The sequence below is a fragment of the Heterocephalus glaber genome, unplaced genomic scaffold (genome assembly GCF_053883595.1).
Source record: "Heterocephalus glaber isolate CG9 unplaced genomic scaffold, H.glaber_assembly_v1.0 deba00000809, whole genome shotgun sequence".
Classification (NCBI taxonomy): Eukaryota; Metazoa; Chordata; class Mammalia; order Rodentia; family Bathyergidae; genus Heterocephalus; species Heterocephalus glaber.
In genome coordinates, this window is record NW_028258163.1 from 503,341 (window position 1) to 523,794 (window position 20,454).

The following is a 20,454-nucleotide window of genomic DNA, read 5'->3' on the forward strand; positions in this document are numbered from 1 at the left end:
CTGAATTACACAGTACAACCTTGTTTAAAAAAAATTAAATTTAAATTCAATATTAAATACCTTAAAATATTCGAAAACTACTACAGTAGATGACTCCTAGGTCCCTTCTCTTCAGCTCTAAAGCTATTCTGTAACTATAATTTCTGACAGGTGATTACAAATAGAAGGGCAAATAACTTAGAGAATTACAGTGGACTCTCAAGTTATGACATGCCTGACAGGTGAACAACTTGGGTTAAATAGGTTAATGAAAGATTCATCTGCCTCTTGTTATCTATAGCATGTATCCAGGTAAACATCCAGATCTCAGTTGTATAACTTACAACCAACCAGCCCTTGGGAACCGGTGAAGTATATAAGTCAAGGGTTCACTGTATATCGCAAAATCTAAAAGAGACAGTATTAATGGGGAAAAAGTAGCTTTGTATAACACATTAGTTTTTTGGGGGTTTTTTTTGGTACCGGGGATCAAACTCAGGACCTTAACCAACACGTTTTCTTCCAACTTACGATATGATACAAAACTTAAAATTTACCCATTTTGTGTTCTTTAACAAAAAACTTGACAGTGGTATATTTTAATATCAATGGAGATCTAGACAATTCATAGATATTCCTACTAAATTTAAAATCATTCCTATTTTGCCATAATAGGTAAAAGCATTTTTCACACCTGGCTGGCACCCCCAGGAGCATACATTGTAGTAGCAAGGGCCAGGAGGGTACGGCCTTCCAACAGCATACTGCTTATGCTGGCCTGATTGGTGGGAATCAAAATCTGAGCATTCGCAAGGCTAGCATGGAAGATCAGTTTGGGATCTGAAAGATAAAAGGGTATGTTTTTCTACTTAAGAGAGATTAATACTAAGTTAAGAAGTAACATAATTCAGAGGGAAAAGTGTAAATTTAAAATCCATGCATAGTAAAGAGAATTTTCTAAGTTTAAGCAATAGAAAGACATCATGGGAAAAAAGGAAAGATCTGTCTACATAAAGATAAAGATTTCAAAGAAAAATAGAAGGTAACAATTAGGGAGAAAAACTATAACCAATAATCTAAGAATTAATGCCCTCAACAAAGAGCTCATACAAATCAATGTCAAAAACACTTGACTCTAACAGATAAATGGATAAAACAAAACAATTTACAAAGAAGAAAATGTAAATGCCTAACATAAAAATATATAATTCACTAGCAATAAAAAATGAAAATAATCAGATGTCATCTATATCAAATCAGCAGTAAGTAAAAATAGTCACTATTAAGTATTACAATTGGTCAGGATGAGCAGAGTCTGAGAGTTATGGATAAAATGTTACAGCTCCATTGGAAAGCAATCTGGTCTTACAACAAGAACCTTCAAAACACGTATAGCCTTTGACTCAGTAACTTCATTTCCAGAAACCTACCTGTATTAAGGAATTAATCTGAAACAAGGGCAAACATTTTCTGTTAAAATATATTCAAGACTATTACTCCTAGCCCAGGAGTAGTGGTGCATGCCTGTAATACCAGCACTTGGGAGGCTGAGGCAGGAGGACTGCCACAAGTTTGAGGCCAGCCTGGGCTACACAGTGAGTTCAAGGAGAGCCTGAGCTACAGAGCGAGACCCTGTCTCAAAAAACCCCCAAAAAAACAAACAAAAAAGATTATTACTTCTAATAGAAAACAACTAAAAACAGTCTCATTGTCAAAAAAAATGAGAACAATAAATTAAGGGCCTATCCATACAATAAAATATTATGTATATACATTTAAAATAGTCATTGTCTCTAAGAATGCAAGAGAATTCTTATAATATTAGACAAAAATGCAATACAGAAAAACATACATGTTTATTATATCGTGTCGCTTTTGTCTATCACAAAGTAGAAGAACAATAAATATTTTTTGATGAGAGAAATACAGACTAGGTATGAAAAAGAAAGTACAAAGAATAAACTGAAAAAATATATTAAAATATTATCAATGATTACTTATGGGTGGTTACCTTCCTATGTACCTATGGATGTGTTACTTTCTTTCTTTCTTTTTTTGGTACCAGGGATTGAACTCGGGACCATGCGCTTGCGAGGCAGGTGGTGGATCCACTGAGGTAAATCCCAGGCCCAGTGTGTCACTTTCTTGTGGGAAGGCAGAGGATACCGGAGAATGAACCAAGGAGTACTCTACCTCTGAGTTACATTGCCATCCTAGTTGCACAGGCAGAACTTGAACTTGCAATCTTCCCACCTCAGCCTCGAGACAGCTGAGATTGTCACTAGCTGTGTGCACCATGCCCAGCTAAGCTAGGTGTTACCTTCTAGATAGTTGTCTGTGACTTCGGATTTTTTTGTTAAATTTTACAATCAACATATAGTACTTTATAATCAATACTCAAAACAAAAACCAAAAATTCATGTTATGGAAAAATTCATTTAAAGAGAAAATGGACACTACATAAAAGATTGGTTGCTGACCTTCCTTGCCTATGTAGTCATTTGGCTTGTCCCTTTTCCTGTAACTCTGGGATGAGTCCTTAGAGGTAATAGGGCTTTTCTGTCTGATTATAACCAGAACAAGGCTCTACCTCAGCACCTTCACTAAAGAGGACACAACAATTTTGTATATACCATGGATTTCTTTTCATTCCATTTTGAGCCGCTTACTAGAAATTCAGGGGTAGGGGTGTAGCTCCATGGTAGAGCCCCTGCCTAGAACATGCAAAGCTCTAGTTGGATCCCCAGCACTGCCTACATGAATGAATACATGAATGATTCAAAGCAAGCATCACGTACTCATGTAAAAGGAGTGTTCCTCGACCTGAGAGCAGGAATTCAGCCTGTGATAACCTGGCGGGATGATGGAAACCCAAAGACAATAAAGTCTGAGGTAGCAACAGGAGAAGGGAACAAGACTACACAAGCTCTCCACTATAAGTCTGGGTTTTCACAATGGGCAAGAGGCTAACATTTTTGGTCCTCTGCTTCTTAAAAAAAGAGTGGCCTTGGAATACAGTCAGGTATCTGACTAACATCAAATGATTGTATTTAAGCAGTTCATAGATTAAATGCCATTTACCAGGCCAGTTATTTATCCAAATATATATTTTTATATTTAATACAGTATACTCTTACCTGTCAAATTACTGGAAACTTGTTGACACTGAACTAAAAATTCAAACCAAGGGTAAGCTTCATGTAATTCTTTCTTTTCCAAAAAAGGACAATTTTCAGGATTGAGTCTGTATTAAAATATAAAACCTCTCTCTTTAACATATTATGTATAGGGTAAGAGCTGTAAGCATGATTGTTCAGGTGAAAACTAGCAACAGAATTACAAAGTCAATATAACACAACATACTCCCACTCTTGATGTTGTAGTAGTTTACATTTTTTTATGGTCATGATGAAATTTACAACTCTATAAAAAATTAACAAATACCTTACTGTTTTTTACAACACAAACTTTTTAGCATTTTCAAATTTAAGAGATATTTTTAAAAACCTTTACACAACTACAGAGAAGCTAGAAATTAGTTAAGGCTCAGAATAGATACTTTAAAATATGACTTTTAAATTTGTTCTCTTGTCACAGTAGCTTTGGAGAAACACACCTATGTCTGAGTAAGCCCCCATGATATGATTTGGCTCATGGTTTTTTTTTTTGGTACCGGGGATCAAACTCGGGTCCTTGCGCTTGCAAGGCAGGCGGCGGAACCACTGAGCTATATCTCCAGCCCACCTCCATGATATGAACCAGAAATATATTCTTTGTTCAAACTCCTGGTCTTTACTACACAGAATTTAAAAAAAAAAAAAAAGAAAGTTCTCTACTGTTGGAAATGTGAGCTCTGGAATCAAAGTAAACAGGACACGGCTGTGTCACTTACTAGCTTTGTGCCTCAGACTCAGCCTCTCTCAAATCTGCTTCCTCATCTGTGAAACACAGATGGAGCAACAGCCCTGTGCAGTTATTTTGAAGATTAAGTTAGTTGATGCAGGTAAGGTACCTAGTCTAATGCTAAAGACCAGTGGAAGCTCTGATATATTCCAGATTACATTTGTTGTTGTTATTACTGACTCAATAACAATCAACCCTGGCCCAAGATAGGATTCTGAAGATCTTAGACACATAGGGATGTACATCCATCTATAGAAATACGTTACTAGGGCCACTATGAAGTGACTATGAATTCAAAGTTGATTATCATTCTTTGCAATGAAAGTATCAAAGAACTCTAAGTGAACTTCTATAATCTTCCTCTCTTTAAAACTTTAAAAAGCATGCCTTTCATTTTATTCTAATCTTCAGTTATTTAAAAAGTTAAGAGAGGTTATAGAATACCACCAAAAAAGCCACATATGCATTTAGTTGCATGTGGCACGGTACTAAAAGATTTACCATGGTAGAGGTGAGAGAAACTACTTCAAAAAGAACATGATTCCTCATGTGAATGCTTATTTTCCTAAACATCAGTTTACAAGCAGCATGCAAAGAGGAAATGTGAAAAGTCAATTCTCAGTACTCACTCATAACAGTCAAGATAGACATAAAGAAGATGCTGCAGACCATGTTCTAAGCAGTAGAGAATGAAGTGAGAATGGAAATCCCAGCCCTCTTTGGTCTTGTAGTTTTGAACAGGGAGGGTATCTTGTATCACACCCCCAGTTCGGCTCAGTCTTAGGAGCAAGAGTTCAAAGTCTTCTAGTTCAGATGCAAGAAAAATCCCATTCCTGCTGGCAAATTAGAAAGTTGCTGGGTTTAGAGCAGACCAAATCACTTTCATTGTTTAAGTCTCAGCTACTTAAAAAATAAGTATTTAAAAATTAAGGCTGCCAATTCTTACTCTATAAATATATTCTAAGATACTAATTTTGCTAGTTTTCTATAAAAGTTTGTATACCTGTATAGTATTTAAAGGTAGTAATTACAGTCTTAGGTTATCTTTGATATGTCAAAAACCTAAACTAAGCTATCTCTCCATTTTTTTTGTTTGTTTTTGCTTGGACCCATACAACCCAGTGTGGTAACAGTGGTTAGCTCTTAAAGCTGAATGCTCTGATCACTGAGAAATTCACCGAAATATCCAAACAAAATCACTAAAATGTTAGGAATTTGCATTTAAATATTTTTTACAAATTTACTGTGCAACACATTATATACACATTATAAAAGAGCACAGAAAAAATATGATTTTAAAGAAACCACATGACCACTACCCAAATTATAGAAAATGTTTTGTTGTGCCTTGGTACATTCCTCCCATTGCATGCTCTTTGCTACTCCTAGACCACTTAGTCGCTATCCAGACTTTTTTTTTTTTTTTTTGGTACCAGGAATTGAACTCTGGACCTTGAGCTTGCAGGGCAGGCAGCGGAACCACTGAGCTAAATCCCCAGCCCTGCTATACAGACTTTTGCGATAACTATCCCTTTACTTTGGTGTTTTAATACGTGGTTTGCTTTTGCCTATTTTGAACTTTACATACAAGTAGAACACTGGGATGCATTGCTCATCTACTATTTATCCATCCACGATGATACCTGCAGCTAAAATTAGTTTTCATTGTTATGCAGTATGCCACTGTACAATTACAGAACATTTAAAGCAATGGAAAGAATAGTGATTAGAAAATCAGCGTTTAAAAATTCAAGTCTGTAAGTAATTGGCTTGAGCAAAGTGTTTAATTTCTCTGGGTTCAACTCTCCACAGCTTTAAACTGGTCAGGACAATAAAACATAAAGATACTCCAACAAGCACAAACAGAAAATAATACATACAAAATAAGATACGAAACTTAAAAGTTACTAATCTTTCTTATCAAGAGCTATTTTCTCTGTCACTGAATTCAGCAAACCCTTTGAAGTTCAAGGCTGTACACAGCACATGTGTGCAGGGATAATATGGAGAACAGTGGGTACAATTACAGGACACTAAGAGATCCTCTTCATTTTTAGCCATTTGTTCCTTACAGCCCTACTGACAACAGTTCTACATAAAGTATTTTGGGAAGAACTTACATATATAATTTGAGAGCCTATTCACTACCACATAATGTTAAGTGCAGACAGTACATGTTAATGGCCTTTAAACTGTATAATATGAAACAATATTGCACTGGATTTAAAGCATTGCAAAGGAAAAAAATATATACCATTAGATATATGTGTGTATATGTGTCTTATATATACTTATGTATTTTTTGGCACTGGGGATTGAACACGCTAGGCAAGTGCTCCACCATGACTTATGCCTCCTGCCTCTCACCATTTTTATTGCTCTTCCTTTTACTCTTTCCACTGTAATTTAAATTACAATACCTGGCTAGCTTATCTAAAATTGCATTCTTCATGTAGTTGTTGCAGCAAGTATTCTGATCAATAACATCACTAGTCAGAGGGGGCCATTTGTTCTGCTGAAGTGACATGTAATTTTCCTGGGTCTGAAATTCTCCAATCCACAAGGTAATGCTTAACCAATCATGATGAGCTGTTAGGTATCTCCAGAGGGTTTCAGGAGAATATGACTTATATTCTATACAAAGAACAAAATACATTTAAAAATAGCAGTTAATTATGACTACTGACATGAAATTCAACACTGATTAATATAAATATAATTATAACTGAATAAACAATCTAGACAAAAACATTTATATATGAATTTTTCAAATTCTTTGCTTCTTTTACGATTTTCTTCCTTTGCATTCTTCACTTTATAAACAATACTACAGCCAGAAGAAAAGCTAAATCATGTATCTCATTACTAGTAGTTAAAATGAAATGAATATTATTAGCTGTACATTTCACTTGTTGGTTCAACCTACTTTTCTTCCCTTTCCTTTAATATAAAAAACTGGCTATAATAGTAAACAGGAATTTGATTCTCTGAATTACAACTGTTCATCACTGCTAGTTATTCTCCAGAGTCTTGATATTATATAGATCCCCAATTTACACAAGAAGAAACTCAAAAACTATCTGGAAAAACAAAGAATGTGATTCTAAAGCTAGGATAAAAATAATTAGCCTTGAAATCTCAATTCATTGAATCATATAACTTTTTTTTTTCACTATCACACTGCAAAGCCATCACAGAACCCTTGAGTAAGCAAGAGGTCTTAATGCAACGACTTGCATTTTAAAGAAAATGAGTGTTTTCCCATCAAAAGGAACTTTAGTGCTGGGTTCAGTGGTGCATGCCTGAGATCCCTACACTTGGGAGGCTGAGGCAGGAGGACCACTTCGAGTTCTAGGCCAGCCTGGGCTACACAGAGCAAGACCCTGTCTCCAAAAAAAAAAAAAAAAGCCAGGGATTTAGCTTAGTGGCACTGCACCTGCCTCACAAGCGCAAGGTCCTGAGTTCAATTTCCGGTACCAAAAAAAGGGAATTCTAAAACAAAAATGTCAAAATATTTAAATACCAACACCTATTTTAATTCTCATTCAGTATGCTCATAGTTTAAACTCTCTCACACTTACCTTCTGGACTTATTCTGGGGAGAAGCATATATTCTTCTGTTGGCTGATCCCACCACTGAGCCCAGTTTAATGCAATTTTATGGTCTTGTTTGTTAAACTCATCTTTATGATCGTATTTGAGGAATGAGTCCAAAACAGATTTGTACTTGAAAAAATCTTGTCCCTTTATCCAATACCTAAAATCCATATATAAAAATAAAGTACTTATATACAATTTCTAATTTTGAAGGAAAAAGCATCATTCTTTTTTATCTGTTCAAACATTCCTATTCTTTTAGGAAAGACATAATTCTGATTATGCAAATACTGAAGTAGCAGGAAATTCCTAAGTCCTTTCTGTATGATATAAGTTGTATTTTCCTGGGGAAAGTAGGCTTAGTTCCACATAAGAAAATTGTGCACACAACTGATACAAACTAACCATTATCTACAATATTCTTCCAATATTATCAAAAGGGGACTAATGCAACTACCTGGGAAAGGACTGGATCTGCATATTTTCTTGGAGGTATCCCGAATAAAACTTTTCAACTTGATGTACAAAGTGTATAGTTCTTTTCTCTTTTTCAGAAAGAAAATTTTTTTCTTTTAAAATTTCAACCTTGAATAAAAAAATAATTAAAGCAGTGACTTCACAAAAGCCAAGCATATTTGCAAAACAAAACTCATGAGATTAAATGCCATTTAAGGATTATATTCTGGAGCCAAAGCTGTACTTTCTGGAGCCCAGTGTGTGAGGGCTTGTGTTCAAACACAAGCATATCCAGAACAGCGAAACAAAACAAAAAGTATTCTGAACTTCTGAGTTAATGAATATTCAAATTTTCCTTTGTCATAAATGTTAAACAATCATTTAAAAAGATGACAAGAGGGTCATATATTTACTTATCAGATTATTAGTTGAACATTATTTTGAAGTTTTCCTTCCAAATTTTTAACTATGGCTTTCTAAAAATGTAAGCTGCATAGTCTCACCTGTACCTACCAAAAAGTTCTGAATATTTTTATCAGTTGTATAGAAACATATCTTCAGCAGCTGGTCTTTTACATCAAAGCCCTACAGTAAAAATAGAAAAGCCAAAAACCTTAGATTTTTTTAAAGCAAAATATTTATTAGTATATTTTAGATATACAGATAACATTCATCATGGGGAATTTGTACCTGTATATGATATATCTTCTTTTTTTCCCATTCCCCTCACCTCCCTCTGACCCCTCTTCCCCTCATTTACAAAAGCTTTGTTTCTGTATTTTCTTCCATTTTTTTTCTTGTCCCTTCTTTCCTTTCCCCCTCCTCCTCCCCTCCCTTGTTCTCTTTCTCATGTGAACATTTTCTTCTAATTTCCCAATATCTATTATATGTTTGGTCCTTATTTCTACTTTCAAAAAACCTTAGATTTTGTAACAATGGCTCTGACATAAATATTTTAGATATAGTAGTACTTTACGACAGATATGTATCCTATTATAATAGCACACACCTTTTCTGCTCTTACATTTTCTTACATTTTTTATATATATTTACTGCCTATCCCTAAAGTCCTTAGGCATTTTGTCAGAGCAAAGGCAGAACTTTAAGGTAAGGCCAGGCTACTATAACAATGAAGACTGCACCAATCTTCTATAAGTCATTTGAAAACAAAGGTCAACATAAACAACCTCTTATATAGGTTTACTTCTCTGTATTTTCATGCACAACATGGGCAAGAACCCAACCATGCAGATTAGGGGAGATTTCAGGTTAGTCCAGGAGCTCTACTTCTAGGACTTTCATTCTCAAATGACATAAAATCATGGAACATGAAAGCCCAGGCAAAGGCATAATCCACCAGAAAGTTCAAATGACATCTATGAGGTCACATGAACAATACAAAATGATCTCCAACAAACAATGAGGCCCTGTGCATGCACTGACATGTGTGAAGGTTTCTGTCAAAGACTCTGTCTCTTTCTAGACAAAGTCCCAGGCCTAACAGACAGAAAGTGATGGAAAACTTCATTTAAAACATCTCTTGAAGAGATATGAAAACAAGCTATGCGTTCTTCAACAAATGATTGGATAAAGAAAATGTGGTACGTATATATTCAATGAAACATTTGCCTTAAAAAGGAAATCCTTCCCAGCTATTGAGGAGGCTGAGGCAGGAGGATTATGAGTTTGAGCCCAACCTGGGTAACAAGTAAGACCTAGTCTCCAAATAAAATTAAAAATAGGCTGGGAGTGTTACTTAGCGGTAGAGTACTTGCTTAGTGTGGAAGAAGTTCTATGTTCAACCGTCAGTACCAAAAAAAAAAAAAAAAAAAAAAGGTAATGGAGCTAGAGATATAGTTCAGTGGTAAAAGGAAATCCTACCATTTGCCACAATACGGATAAACCCCAGAGGACACTATGTTAAGTGAAATAAGCCAGACACAGAAAGACAAATACTGCATGATCACAGTTACATATGGAATCTTAAGAAAAATTTAACTGATAAAAACAGAGGGTGGAATGGTAGAATTAGGGGACTTAAGATCAGAAAAATGGATTACACTACTCACCATATTCTTCAAAAGCTCAGAGGCTTCCTTTATATTGTTCTTTTTTAAATTGACAAAGACCAAATCTAGGCCTATTCTAATCAGCTCCTCAAGTCTTTGAGCAGAATGATTATTCATCCTGAAGAAGGTCTGTGCCTCTGGTATTTTGTTGTGTAAAATAGCACTAGCAATAACTTCCTAGGAAAAGGAAGAAAAATATTCACTTTTTAAGTTCCTTTTTATTTTCTTACTATAATTATCAACATAGGACTGTTTGAGCATCAACTAAAATCTACTACTAAATCTGGGACTAGGTGGAGGGGATATGAAGCTGACTAAAGCAGATCCTACTCTCCAAGACAATGCAATCTAGTGCAGGAAGTACAAATAAAGCACTGATTACAGTGCTGACTAATAAGGGCTATGAAAAGAGAATCCCAAGACGCTAAATGAGGGTCCAAAAGAGGTTCACCTATGGAAGAGAGGTTACAAAAAACAAGCAAAAACAATGCAAGTGTTCTACATATATATGCAGAAAAGGAGATTTGTGTTCTAAAAAGAAGGAGTAGCACGTGTAGAGCCTTCAAGGAACTCTATTCAATATAATTGAAAGAAAAGCTGAAAAGAATAGCAAATGAAATTTAAAATCCTTGAAAAGCATATTATCAGACACATTTTATTTGGTACCAGGGATCGAACTCAGGACCATGTGCTAGCGAGGCAGGCATCGGCCAGACACATTTTTTTAAGGAAAAATATTCAGAAAGCAACGTGAAGAATAAATGGAAGCGATTCAAGGTCAAGATACCACAGTATTAGGTTTTGCAGTAATCCAAGTGAGAAGAAACAAAGACCTAAATAAACTAAAAACCTAAACTCCAGAGACAACAGAAAGGGAGTATTGCTAACCTGGGCCTTAAAGGAATCTGTAAACCCTATTAAGCCATGCCCAAAATTTTGTGTATGTGTTACACACACATTCACATACATGCTTTTGGGGACAGTGTCTACAGCTTTCATCAAAGTGAACTGAAACTCACCACCAAAAAGTTAAAAATCAGTGATTTTGAATAAAAAGAGTAGAGCACCATGGATAGTGCCTTAGAGAACACAAAAGGGGTGAAAATAGGAAGAGAAGCCTTTGGAGGAAACAGAAAAAGCAGTCAGAACAAAGAGCAGGATAGGGGTCGGGAATTTAGCTCAGTGGCATTGCGCCTGCCTCAAAAGTGCAAGGTCCCTGAGTTCGATCCCTGCTACCAAAAATAAAAAATGAAAAAAAAAAAGAGCAGGATAGCTGGCATGGTGGCACATGCCTGTAATCCCAGCACTCGGGAAGCTGAGGCAGGAGGATCACATCAATTTTGAGGCCAGTCTGGACCACATAGTGAGTTCAATAACTATACAGCAAAACCCTGTCTCAATTAAACAATAGCAGGAAAAACAGGTCATTTCTGATTAAAGAATAAGTAAGAGATACAGAAAAAATGGTCACACCAGGTACCTCCCTATCTGTTCCTCCATCCCAAGAACAACAGACTCGAGGACCTAGCAGCAGTCAACCTTCTTTCACTCCTGATTATTGTCTATGTTAAGTAATTTTGGCTTTTCTCTTTCCAAAACTCCTACACTCCTTGTGAATGAAGGGATTTTTCAGTCCCTAAGTCTTAGGGCAGCACATTTAGGTTATGTTAACTTCTATTGTAAAAAAGAATACAAACAAATGGACACAAAAAAATTAACTGCAAATAAGTGAGAATTTTAGATAGGATTCAAGTCAAGCACACCTCCAAGCAATGAAGTTCTAAAATAGAAACTTGCTAAGATCTAATCACAAGAGAAACTCAGTTGATTCAGTGGCTGGTGAAATGCAGGGCTCTGAGGTTGTATAGGTCCAAGCCACTGAGGGAGGAGCCACCTCAATGTTTGCTTTTGGATCCAAGTATGCCAACCTGCCCCTGAGAGGGAGCCTGACTGTGTTCTGAATTAAATAAACAGTTCTAGAGATGTCAGTATCTATAAAATCTAAAGCCCTCGCTAAAGATTCTGAATCACAAGACTATACTCTGAATTCAATTTCTTTTATTGCTTTCTCAGAGCCTCTGCATCTGGCACATAAAAGTAATGTGGTAACTGCTTATATTTACCTCAAAGCTGAGCTTCTCCCAAATAGTGCTCTCCTTTACTGTAGGGATATTTTCATTTACATCATATTCGTCTATAGCATCTGTTAGCTTCCAAGGAAACTTTATCATGAAAGTTCGAAGATCATTAATGTAGCTGGTCAAAATGTTCACTCCTTTCTGTAGATGTTCGTCTAGCTCTAAGGAAAATCAGAAAATGCCAATATGCCAGTTCATGTGTATGTGCGCATAAATAGAAGGGAAGAGGGACAGAGAAAGAATGTGCTATGACATAATTATGAAGAATCCTAAAGAATTCCAAAATTCAAAATTGATATTTTAAAATTTCTTGTTTTAAGCTGTTTCTAGGTATAGGTACCAGTATTTTAATGTAGTCGTTTTCACACAGTTCACATTTAGTCCCAGGCCTTTCTGCCAAGTTTCCCAGTGTCAAAACTCATTTCAGGGGTCGGGATTTAAGTGCTCAGTGGTTTCGCCGCCTGCTGTCCAAGCGCAAGGAACTGAGTTCAATCCCCGGTACCAAAAAAACCCAAAAAACAAAAAGCAACAAAAAAACCTCATTTCATTCAATTACATGTCTAGTTTACTCAACATTAATAAATGGTAATTCATTGGCTTAAGCTCTTTCATGCAAAAGCAGCATTTGTATCTCTGTCCCAACATAGGAATGGTACAACTGCTCCCTTCCTTGCTGCTATTCTTACCTTTAGTGTGAATAAAAAGCTCCTTTATTTGTTTGTTAAGGAACGATAGTGTAAGAGTAAGCAACTGTTCTGAAAACTGTTTGCTTTGGGTTTCAGAATCATTTTCTTTAATTGCTGAACAAAGTAAATCCAAAGCTGGTGTCAGCTCTTCCACATCTGAGAAAGAACCAAAGCAATCAACATGAACACCAGATGACTCCCAGTAAAAATAACATATCCAAAAATACCATCTTGCACTACGTATAAACAAGGACCAATGTCTTACTTTCACAAAGCTCATAAAACTTTTACATAGGCTTATTACCTACAAACTTTAATGATTCCAGTTACTAACAGTTGTTGTTTTTTTTTATTTTCCCCATTAACTTTGTTGGTACATTTTAGGTATAAAATACAGTTACATTCATCATTGGGATCTTGTACCATTACATGAGTCTCTTGGTTCTTATTTTTTTTCCCCTTCCCCTGCCCTCCCTTCACCCCCTCAACCCTTCCCTATTTGCAAAGACCTTCTTTCCATTTTCTTCCTATTCCCATATTTTTTCCTTTCCCTTTTTTCCCTTCCCCTACCCCTCCCAATTCCCCTGCTCTTTTAGAACTTTTCTTCCTGTTACACAATATCTGTTATACATTTTTTAAATTACAATATTAAGATCTAGGAGACATTACCACAGCTTTTACAAAATTTAAAAGGATATAGGAAGCATATTACAAAAATCTTTTTTGAAATAAATTTGACAACTTCTAAGAAGTACCCTGGAAGATAAATTAATGAAACTAACTCTGGAGGAAATATAAAATTTGAATAGCACCTATTAAAGAAAGTATATTCCTAGCTTGAAAACCTACCTATATGACAACAGCAGGCTTATAAACATTTTAACTGATAAATTATATCAAACAATTAAAGCAGAAAAAAGAAGGAACACTTCTTCCCTCATTTTAGGAACTCAACATTGTGCTAATCCTAAAACTGGATAAAGATAATAGAAGAAAAAAGTATGGACATCGATAGAAATTTGTTTAACAAAACAAACTATTAGAACTCAGATCTGGCAAGATGTAGAAAGTGGTTTTGTTATAGGGATGGCAGTGTTGGTTCAGCATTGGAAGATCCACCCCCAAAAGTCATCATTTTAACAGAGGAAAGGAAAAAGCCATATGATCCTGTCACTACTTGGAGAAAAAGTATTGGACTAAATTCTACAGCTGTTCATAGTAAAAGCTATCAAGCGACTAGAAGTAGAACAGAAACTTCTCAACAGATTAAAGACATGTACTCCATACTTCCAGCGAGAACGCCTTATGTGAATGGAGAAGATACAATGCTTTCTCCTTAAGGTGGGGAACAAGGGCAGATATGCTTACTCTTTATCTGTCCATTAAACTTTGAAACCTAGGCCCCACCAAAATAGTCTGGCAATAAAATGACACAACTAGGATAGGATTGGCACGGCAGAAGCAAAATCTTTATATGTAGATGAAATGATCATCTACAGAGAAAATACTAAGAAATCTCTAGGAGCCCCTAGAACTTGTACTTGAATTTAGCAGGATTAGAAAACACAAGGTATATATAAAAATTCAGGTCTGTGTATACTTGCTATAAATGAAGAATTGGATATTGAAATTTAAAAGTTATGTAGGAGTACCAAGGACTTAGAAAAGTTAAAAACAAAAACAAAAACAGTGTTGGAAGACATTTAGTACCTAATTTTAAGACTTCTTCTAAAGCTACAGTAATCAAGGCAGTGTTGGTGTAAGGAAAGACATATAGATCATTTGAATAAAACAGAGAATCTAGAAATAGAACCACACATATATGGTCCACTGAGTTTTGAAAGATTATTTAACATTAGCATTTTATAGAATATAAACTCAATTCACGAGCCGAGGAAGAGGTAGTGTTTTCACCAAACGGCACTAGAACACCTGGTATCCGTATATAAAAAATTAATCTCAATCCTTTTTTTCCATACATGAAAATAAATTGAAGGGATCTATGAACCTAAATAAGAAAGCCTAAAACTATGAAACTTTAAGAAGAAATTATAAGGGAAAATATTTATGAATTCAGGGTAGGCAAGAACTACCTAGGATACAAAAAACATGATGTATAAAAGAAAAAACCTTGATAAATGAGATTCTATCAAAATTTAGAACTTTAAATGACCGCATTAAAATGAAAAGTAGTCCTTAAACAGACCATATTTACAATGCATATAACCTATGACCAGAACATATAAAGAATTCTTAGAGCTCATTAATAGACAACCCAATTAAAATGTAGACATAAGATGATAAATAGCCAGTACAGCACAAGGAAAGGTGTGCAACATTAGAATCAGAAAAATACTGATCAGTACAATAGTAAGATTGAATTATACACTCATTAGGGAGATGAAGTTCAAAGTTTTAAAAGTCTTGTCATAACCTTTTCTTTTTGTTGGATTCTCCACCTTTGCATTTAATTTGTCACACCCAATGGATTCATTCTTCTGGGTTTCCTGGGGTTGTGATCCTCACTGTCTTTTCCTAGGGTACTGTCTAAAATTTTTTGGAATGCCAGTTTGGTATTCATGACGTTCCTGAGGTGCTCTTTATCATGAAAGTATCTTATTTCTCCATCAATTTTGAAAGATAGTTTTGCAGGGTACATCAATCTGGGCGGAAGGCTGTTTTCCTTTAGGGCTTGAAATACATCACTCCAAGGTCTTCTTGCCTTGAGGGTTTGCATTGAGCAGTCTGCTGTGATTCTGATGGGCTTTCCTTTGTATGTGATTTGTTTCTTTTCTCTCACTGCTTGTAGAATTTTGTTCTTCTGTTGGATTTCTGGAATCCTAACTATTATATACCTATGTGTAGAATTTTTTTGATCAAGGCTAGCTGGAGTCCTATACGCCTCACTTATCTGTATGTCAAGTTCTTTTCCCCTCCTTGGGAAGTTTTCTGCTATCACTTCTGTGAATAGTTTTTTTTATGTCATCTGCACTCTCTCCTGTTTCTTCATTGACTCCAGTCTTATGTTATTCTTCTTTGCATCGTCTAGCAGCTGCTGGATTGATTTCTCATGTTCCCTTACAATTTTAAAGCAATTTTTCTTTTCCTCCTCACTAATTGCAATCTTATCTTCTATATGTGAAATTCTATCCTCACATTGGTTCATTCTGCTGTGCAGACTTTCAATGGAGTTTTTAATCTCTTGGAAATCTGTGTCTGTTTTATGGATTCCATTTGTTTCCTATGTTGGGATTCCATCATGTTCCTCAGATCCTCTATTTTTTTATCTGTGTCCTCTCTAGATTTATTAATCATGTCTTGCACCATGAGCAAAATCTTTGCTGTTATCTGAGTAATTCCTTCTGATTTCATCTTTCCCAGATCCTCTTTTGTTGCCAGTTCAGAGAGTCCAGGTGGTTGAGTATCAGAGTGTTCCATCTTGTTTCCCTTTGGGGTTGCTGTAGGTGATCTGGAAGTCTGTTTTTGAGGCTTGTTTATGTGTCTTCTCATTTCCACGGGGGGGGGGGTTGCTTCTGGCACCCACGAGGCTCACCTTCTCTGCCCTAGGAGCCTGGGATGGAGGCAGGGAGCTTCCTTCTGGGTGCTGGGACCAGCTCACCTTCTCTGCCCTAGGAGCCTGGGATGGAGGTGGGGAGCTTCCTTCCGGGTGCTGGGACCAGCTCACCTTCTCTGCCCTAGGAGCCTGGGATGGTGGCGGGGGAGCTTCCTTACTAACAGTTATTACTGACTGGTTTTATTGCTTGTGACAGGGTCTTGCTATATAGCCCAGGCTAGCCTTGAATGTGTGACCCTCCTGCCTCAGCCTCCTACGTAGCTGAGATTACAGGCAGGCACCACCATGTTTAGCTACTAATGTTAACTACCATTTTGCTGAGCACCTACATCTTAAGAACTATACATGGTGTTTTATAAATGCTATCTCATGTATACCTTTCAACAAAGACACAAGTATTACTTTTCCTTTCCCTAGTGAGGAAACAGAGGGTCAGAGAAGATAAGTAAATTTTGCCCAAGCTAATTTGGAAAGTGACAAATCTGAAATCTGAACTTGAACCTGTGAGTGCAGACACTTACTTCAGTACTCAGGTGAAAGCAGTGTAAGGCCCCATCTTCTGTTTGCAGCTGAAGTTCTAATGAAGTGGTTTCTTCATCTCCACATTGGCCCTACCTAACTGTATCTGTGAATGAGGACTATGGGAAACAGGGGCTCCCCCAGCAGAGTAGGTAAAGCTTAGTCCCGTGCTTATTCCAGACCCATTCCCACCCTTCAGAGCACAGTAGTGCAGGTAAGAGTGAGGAGGGATCACTGACCACCAAACAGCAGAAGTGAAAAATGAGCACACAACTGCAGATGGAGCACCACTCGGTACCACAAATTAGGCCCTTCCTATACATTCAAGAAGATTTAGAAGACCGGGGAACACTACAAATTCATAGGGGAAGGTTGAACGTGGAGCCACATGCCTGTAATCCCAGTACTCAGGAGGCTCAGGCAGGAGGATCACTGAGTTCATCAAGGCCAGCATGGGGTACATAGTGAGTTCAAGGCCAATCAGAACATGTGAGACCTTGTCTCAAAAAACAAACAAACAACAATAACAGCAAAGAGAGAGACCAAACTGCAGTCAAAACAGAGAGTGAGGGAGGATTGGGGTATAAGGTGAGTAGCAGAGTGTTTGCCTAACAGACACAGGCCATAGGTTTGACCCCCAACATGAGAGAGAGAAAAAAAAATGAAAAGAAGAGGAGAAGGAGAAGAAGAGGAAGAAGAGGAGAAAGAAGGAGTGAAGAGAAGAATGGGTCTCACTAAGTAGCCCAGGCTGACCCTGAACTTAAAGCAGTCCTCCTGCCTCAGCCCTGAGTGCTGGGATTACAGGCGCGCACCATGACACCCAGCTAGATGAGAATTTTTTAAAAAGAAAATTTGTAATTCATATTCTCAGTGAGAATTGATACAAACATTGTCTTTTTCCTCCATTAACTAGAATACAAATCAATGAAACTTTTCTTTGGAGGATAATTTATCAAGTCTATTAAGAATGTACTTTGTGAATACTCCTAGTCCTGAAGATTCCACATTTAGAATTTATCCCAAGTAAACAATTATACATATGTGAAATCACACACACACAAACACACACACAGTATTTATGGCACATGGCCAATAATTAAAAACTGGAATCAATCTAACTGTCCAAAGGGGTTTGGCTTGGTAAATTATGAAATTGCCCATACAATGATACTCCACGCCACCTTAATTAGTAAGTGCATATTATAGAAAGATGTCTATAATATATTATCAAGTAGGAAAAAATAGATTATAATATTAAATATATAGAGGGAAACACAGCTTATTATTCCATCCCTCTAAGGAGAGAATTTTCATGGCTACCTGGCTCAAGAAGAAAAGCTAGGCTTCTAATTTGTTAAACAGAAAAAATAAAATCTTAAAAAGAAGTACTAGTAAAGTAGCAAAAAGCAAAAGAATCAGGGTGAAAATTCTTATAACAAATTCACAACTCAAGAAAGCTGTACTGCCAATAAATATCTTAGACAGCTGCAAGATAACCAATTTTCCAAATGAATTTGATTCTTTCTTGTATAAAATTATCTTGCATTTGAAAGATCACCTCCTTTCATACTAGAAATATTAAGCATAGTATAGGATATAAACAATAAACATGTCACTTAGAATGGGAACATTTATGGATTCTTGAAAACTCAAGTTTCCACAAAGTATATAAATCTCATGACTGAGTTTTGGCAACTAAAAATGTCATCAGAAAACATAATAATTTGAAAGCAATTAAAATGATACCTATAAGTGTAGAAGTCCTTGTTTTACTTACTTCTTAAATATAATTGGGATGGAAAGTGATCAAATCGATCAGGTACAGAAGATTCTGAGGATGCAGTAAAAAGATTTCCTTTGCTCTTCAAGAAGAAATCTACAGTATCAAGCTGCCGATTTTCTATCCCGGCCTAATGTGTGTAAGTAGGGGGGAAAAAATCAGAGAAAAATTACAATAAGAAAAAAACATCATTTGGGGGGTTGCTGACGCAGAAGGCTAGTGATTTCAAGGCCAGCCTGGGCTACAGAGTGATGTCCTCTAAAAAAAAAATCAGGATAGTTTCTTTTCAACTTTAGAACTTGATGTCCAAGACTAAGGAGATACAAGGCTATCTTTTTTGTTTGTTTGTTTTTGGTACTGGGGATCAAACTTGGGACCTTGCGCTTGGTGGTGGGAACCACTGAGCTACATCCCCAGCCCAGGCTATCTTTATTTTGCATCAGTACCTGGGTTCTAGTGATGATTAGAGAAATGACTAATTATGTAACCCAACGCAAACATCTGGGATTTTTTTTTTTTAAGACAAGGTCTTGCTATGTAGCCCAGTCTGGCCTTAAACGCAGGATCCTCCTGCCTCAGCCTCCCAAGTGGCTGGTACGGTAGGACTAAAAAACATTTCCAGCTCTAACATTACAGGTCTAAAACCATTCAAAGCTAAGTACTTGGGAAACATCCTTACAGTTAAGTTACAATTTGTATGAATTAAAATTTTATATTAGGTTAATAATAAATTAACTGATCCCTGAATCAGTCCCCACCACACACATAAAAAATAAATGAACACTGATAACAAATACTCTCCTCTGTCAGAAATCAGTAGTTCCCCCTTATCTGAGGTTTTGCTTTGTGTGGTTTCTGTTATTTATGGTCAACTAAAGTTCAAAAATACTAAATGTAAATTTCTAGAAATAGGAGAAGTCATATTCATATAACTTGTTGTATGGTCTCTGTTATAACCATTCTATTTATTAGTCATTGTTCATAACATACTGTACCTAATTTAAAAATTAAACTCTATCATGGTTTATGACTTCTTTTATCACAAGAGAAAAAAAAGAACAACCACAACAATAAACTGAAAAGGGAAAACAGACTACCTTTTTTAACAAGCATCTTGAGGAGTCTTATACAGAACACATTAAAGGCACAGACTAGGGCTGGGGGTGTAGCTCAGTGGTAAAACACTTGCCTAGTGTGCACAAAGTCTTTGGCTCAATCCCTAGCACTGCAAAACACATAAACAACAACAACAAAACAAACTCACATGGAAAACTTGTCAAAATGTGGACCCCAAGCCCTGTCTCCACACTTTTGATTCAGTAGGTATGGAGGGTGCCTAAGAATTTGTTTTTGTGGTCTTGGGGCCACACTTTGAGAAACAATGGGTCTAACTTCTGGATGTTAACATATAAGGGAGGTTGGGGAGAGAAACACTGGTGAAGTATGGAGAAGAAAAGACAAAACAAGGGTTTGTGAAAAGTGACATTCCCAAATAAGGAATGAACTAGAAAAGTAAATGGCCCCAGAGGGACATCATAAATTAACTATACTTTTGCTCTGGGTGGTGGGAGGAATTATGTATGATTAAATAAGAGAACATTTTTCTTCTGAGGAGATATATGTTAAAGTATTCACAGTGAAGTCTGCAGCCTTCAAATGGTTTAGGCAAACAATAACAACAAAAAAAGTCAAATTATCCTGTTTGCAGAAAATATGATCCTGGTGCATGCCTATAATCCCAGCACTTGAGGCA

General features: G+C 36.4%; 1 protein-coding gene across 11 annotated transcripts in view; it reads right to left on the bottom strand.

Annotated features, from left to right (window-relative positions):
• Window positions 1-20,454, bottom strand: part of Spg11 (SPG11 vesicle trafficking associated, spatacsin) — a 127,668-nt gene that overhangs the window by 74,680 nt on the left and 32,534 nt on the right. For all 11 annotated transcript variants that reach the window (XR_015449734.1, XR_015449728.1, XR_015449727.1 and 8 more), the window contains 11 exons: window positions 18,699-18,831; window positions 12,829-12,984; window positions 12,128-12,303; window positions 10,005-10,181; window positions 8,449-8,520; window positions 7,937-8,064; window positions 7,464-7,639; window positions 6,303-6,516; window positions 4,512-4,715; window positions 3,117-3,223; window positions 674-819 (listed from right to left, as the gene is read on the bottom strand). Coding sequence is in view for 1 of the 11 variants with exons in the window: in XM_004861718.4 (XP_004861775.2) it covers window positions 674-819; window positions 3,117-3,223; window positions 4,512-4,715; window positions 6,303-6,516; window positions 7,464-7,639; window positions 7,937-8,064; window positions 8,449-8,520; window positions 10,005-10,181; window positions 12,128-12,303; window positions 12,829-12,984; window positions 18,699-18,831 (1,689 nt within the window). In the remaining 10 variants the exon portion in view is untranslated. The remainder of the gene's footprint in view (window positions 1-673; window positions 820-3,116; window positions 3,224-4,511; window positions 4,716-6,302; window positions 6,517-7,463; window positions 7,640-7,936; window positions 8,065-8,448; window positions 8,521-10,004; window positions 10,182-12,127; window positions 12,304-12,828; window positions 12,985-18,698; window positions 18,832-20,454) is intronic.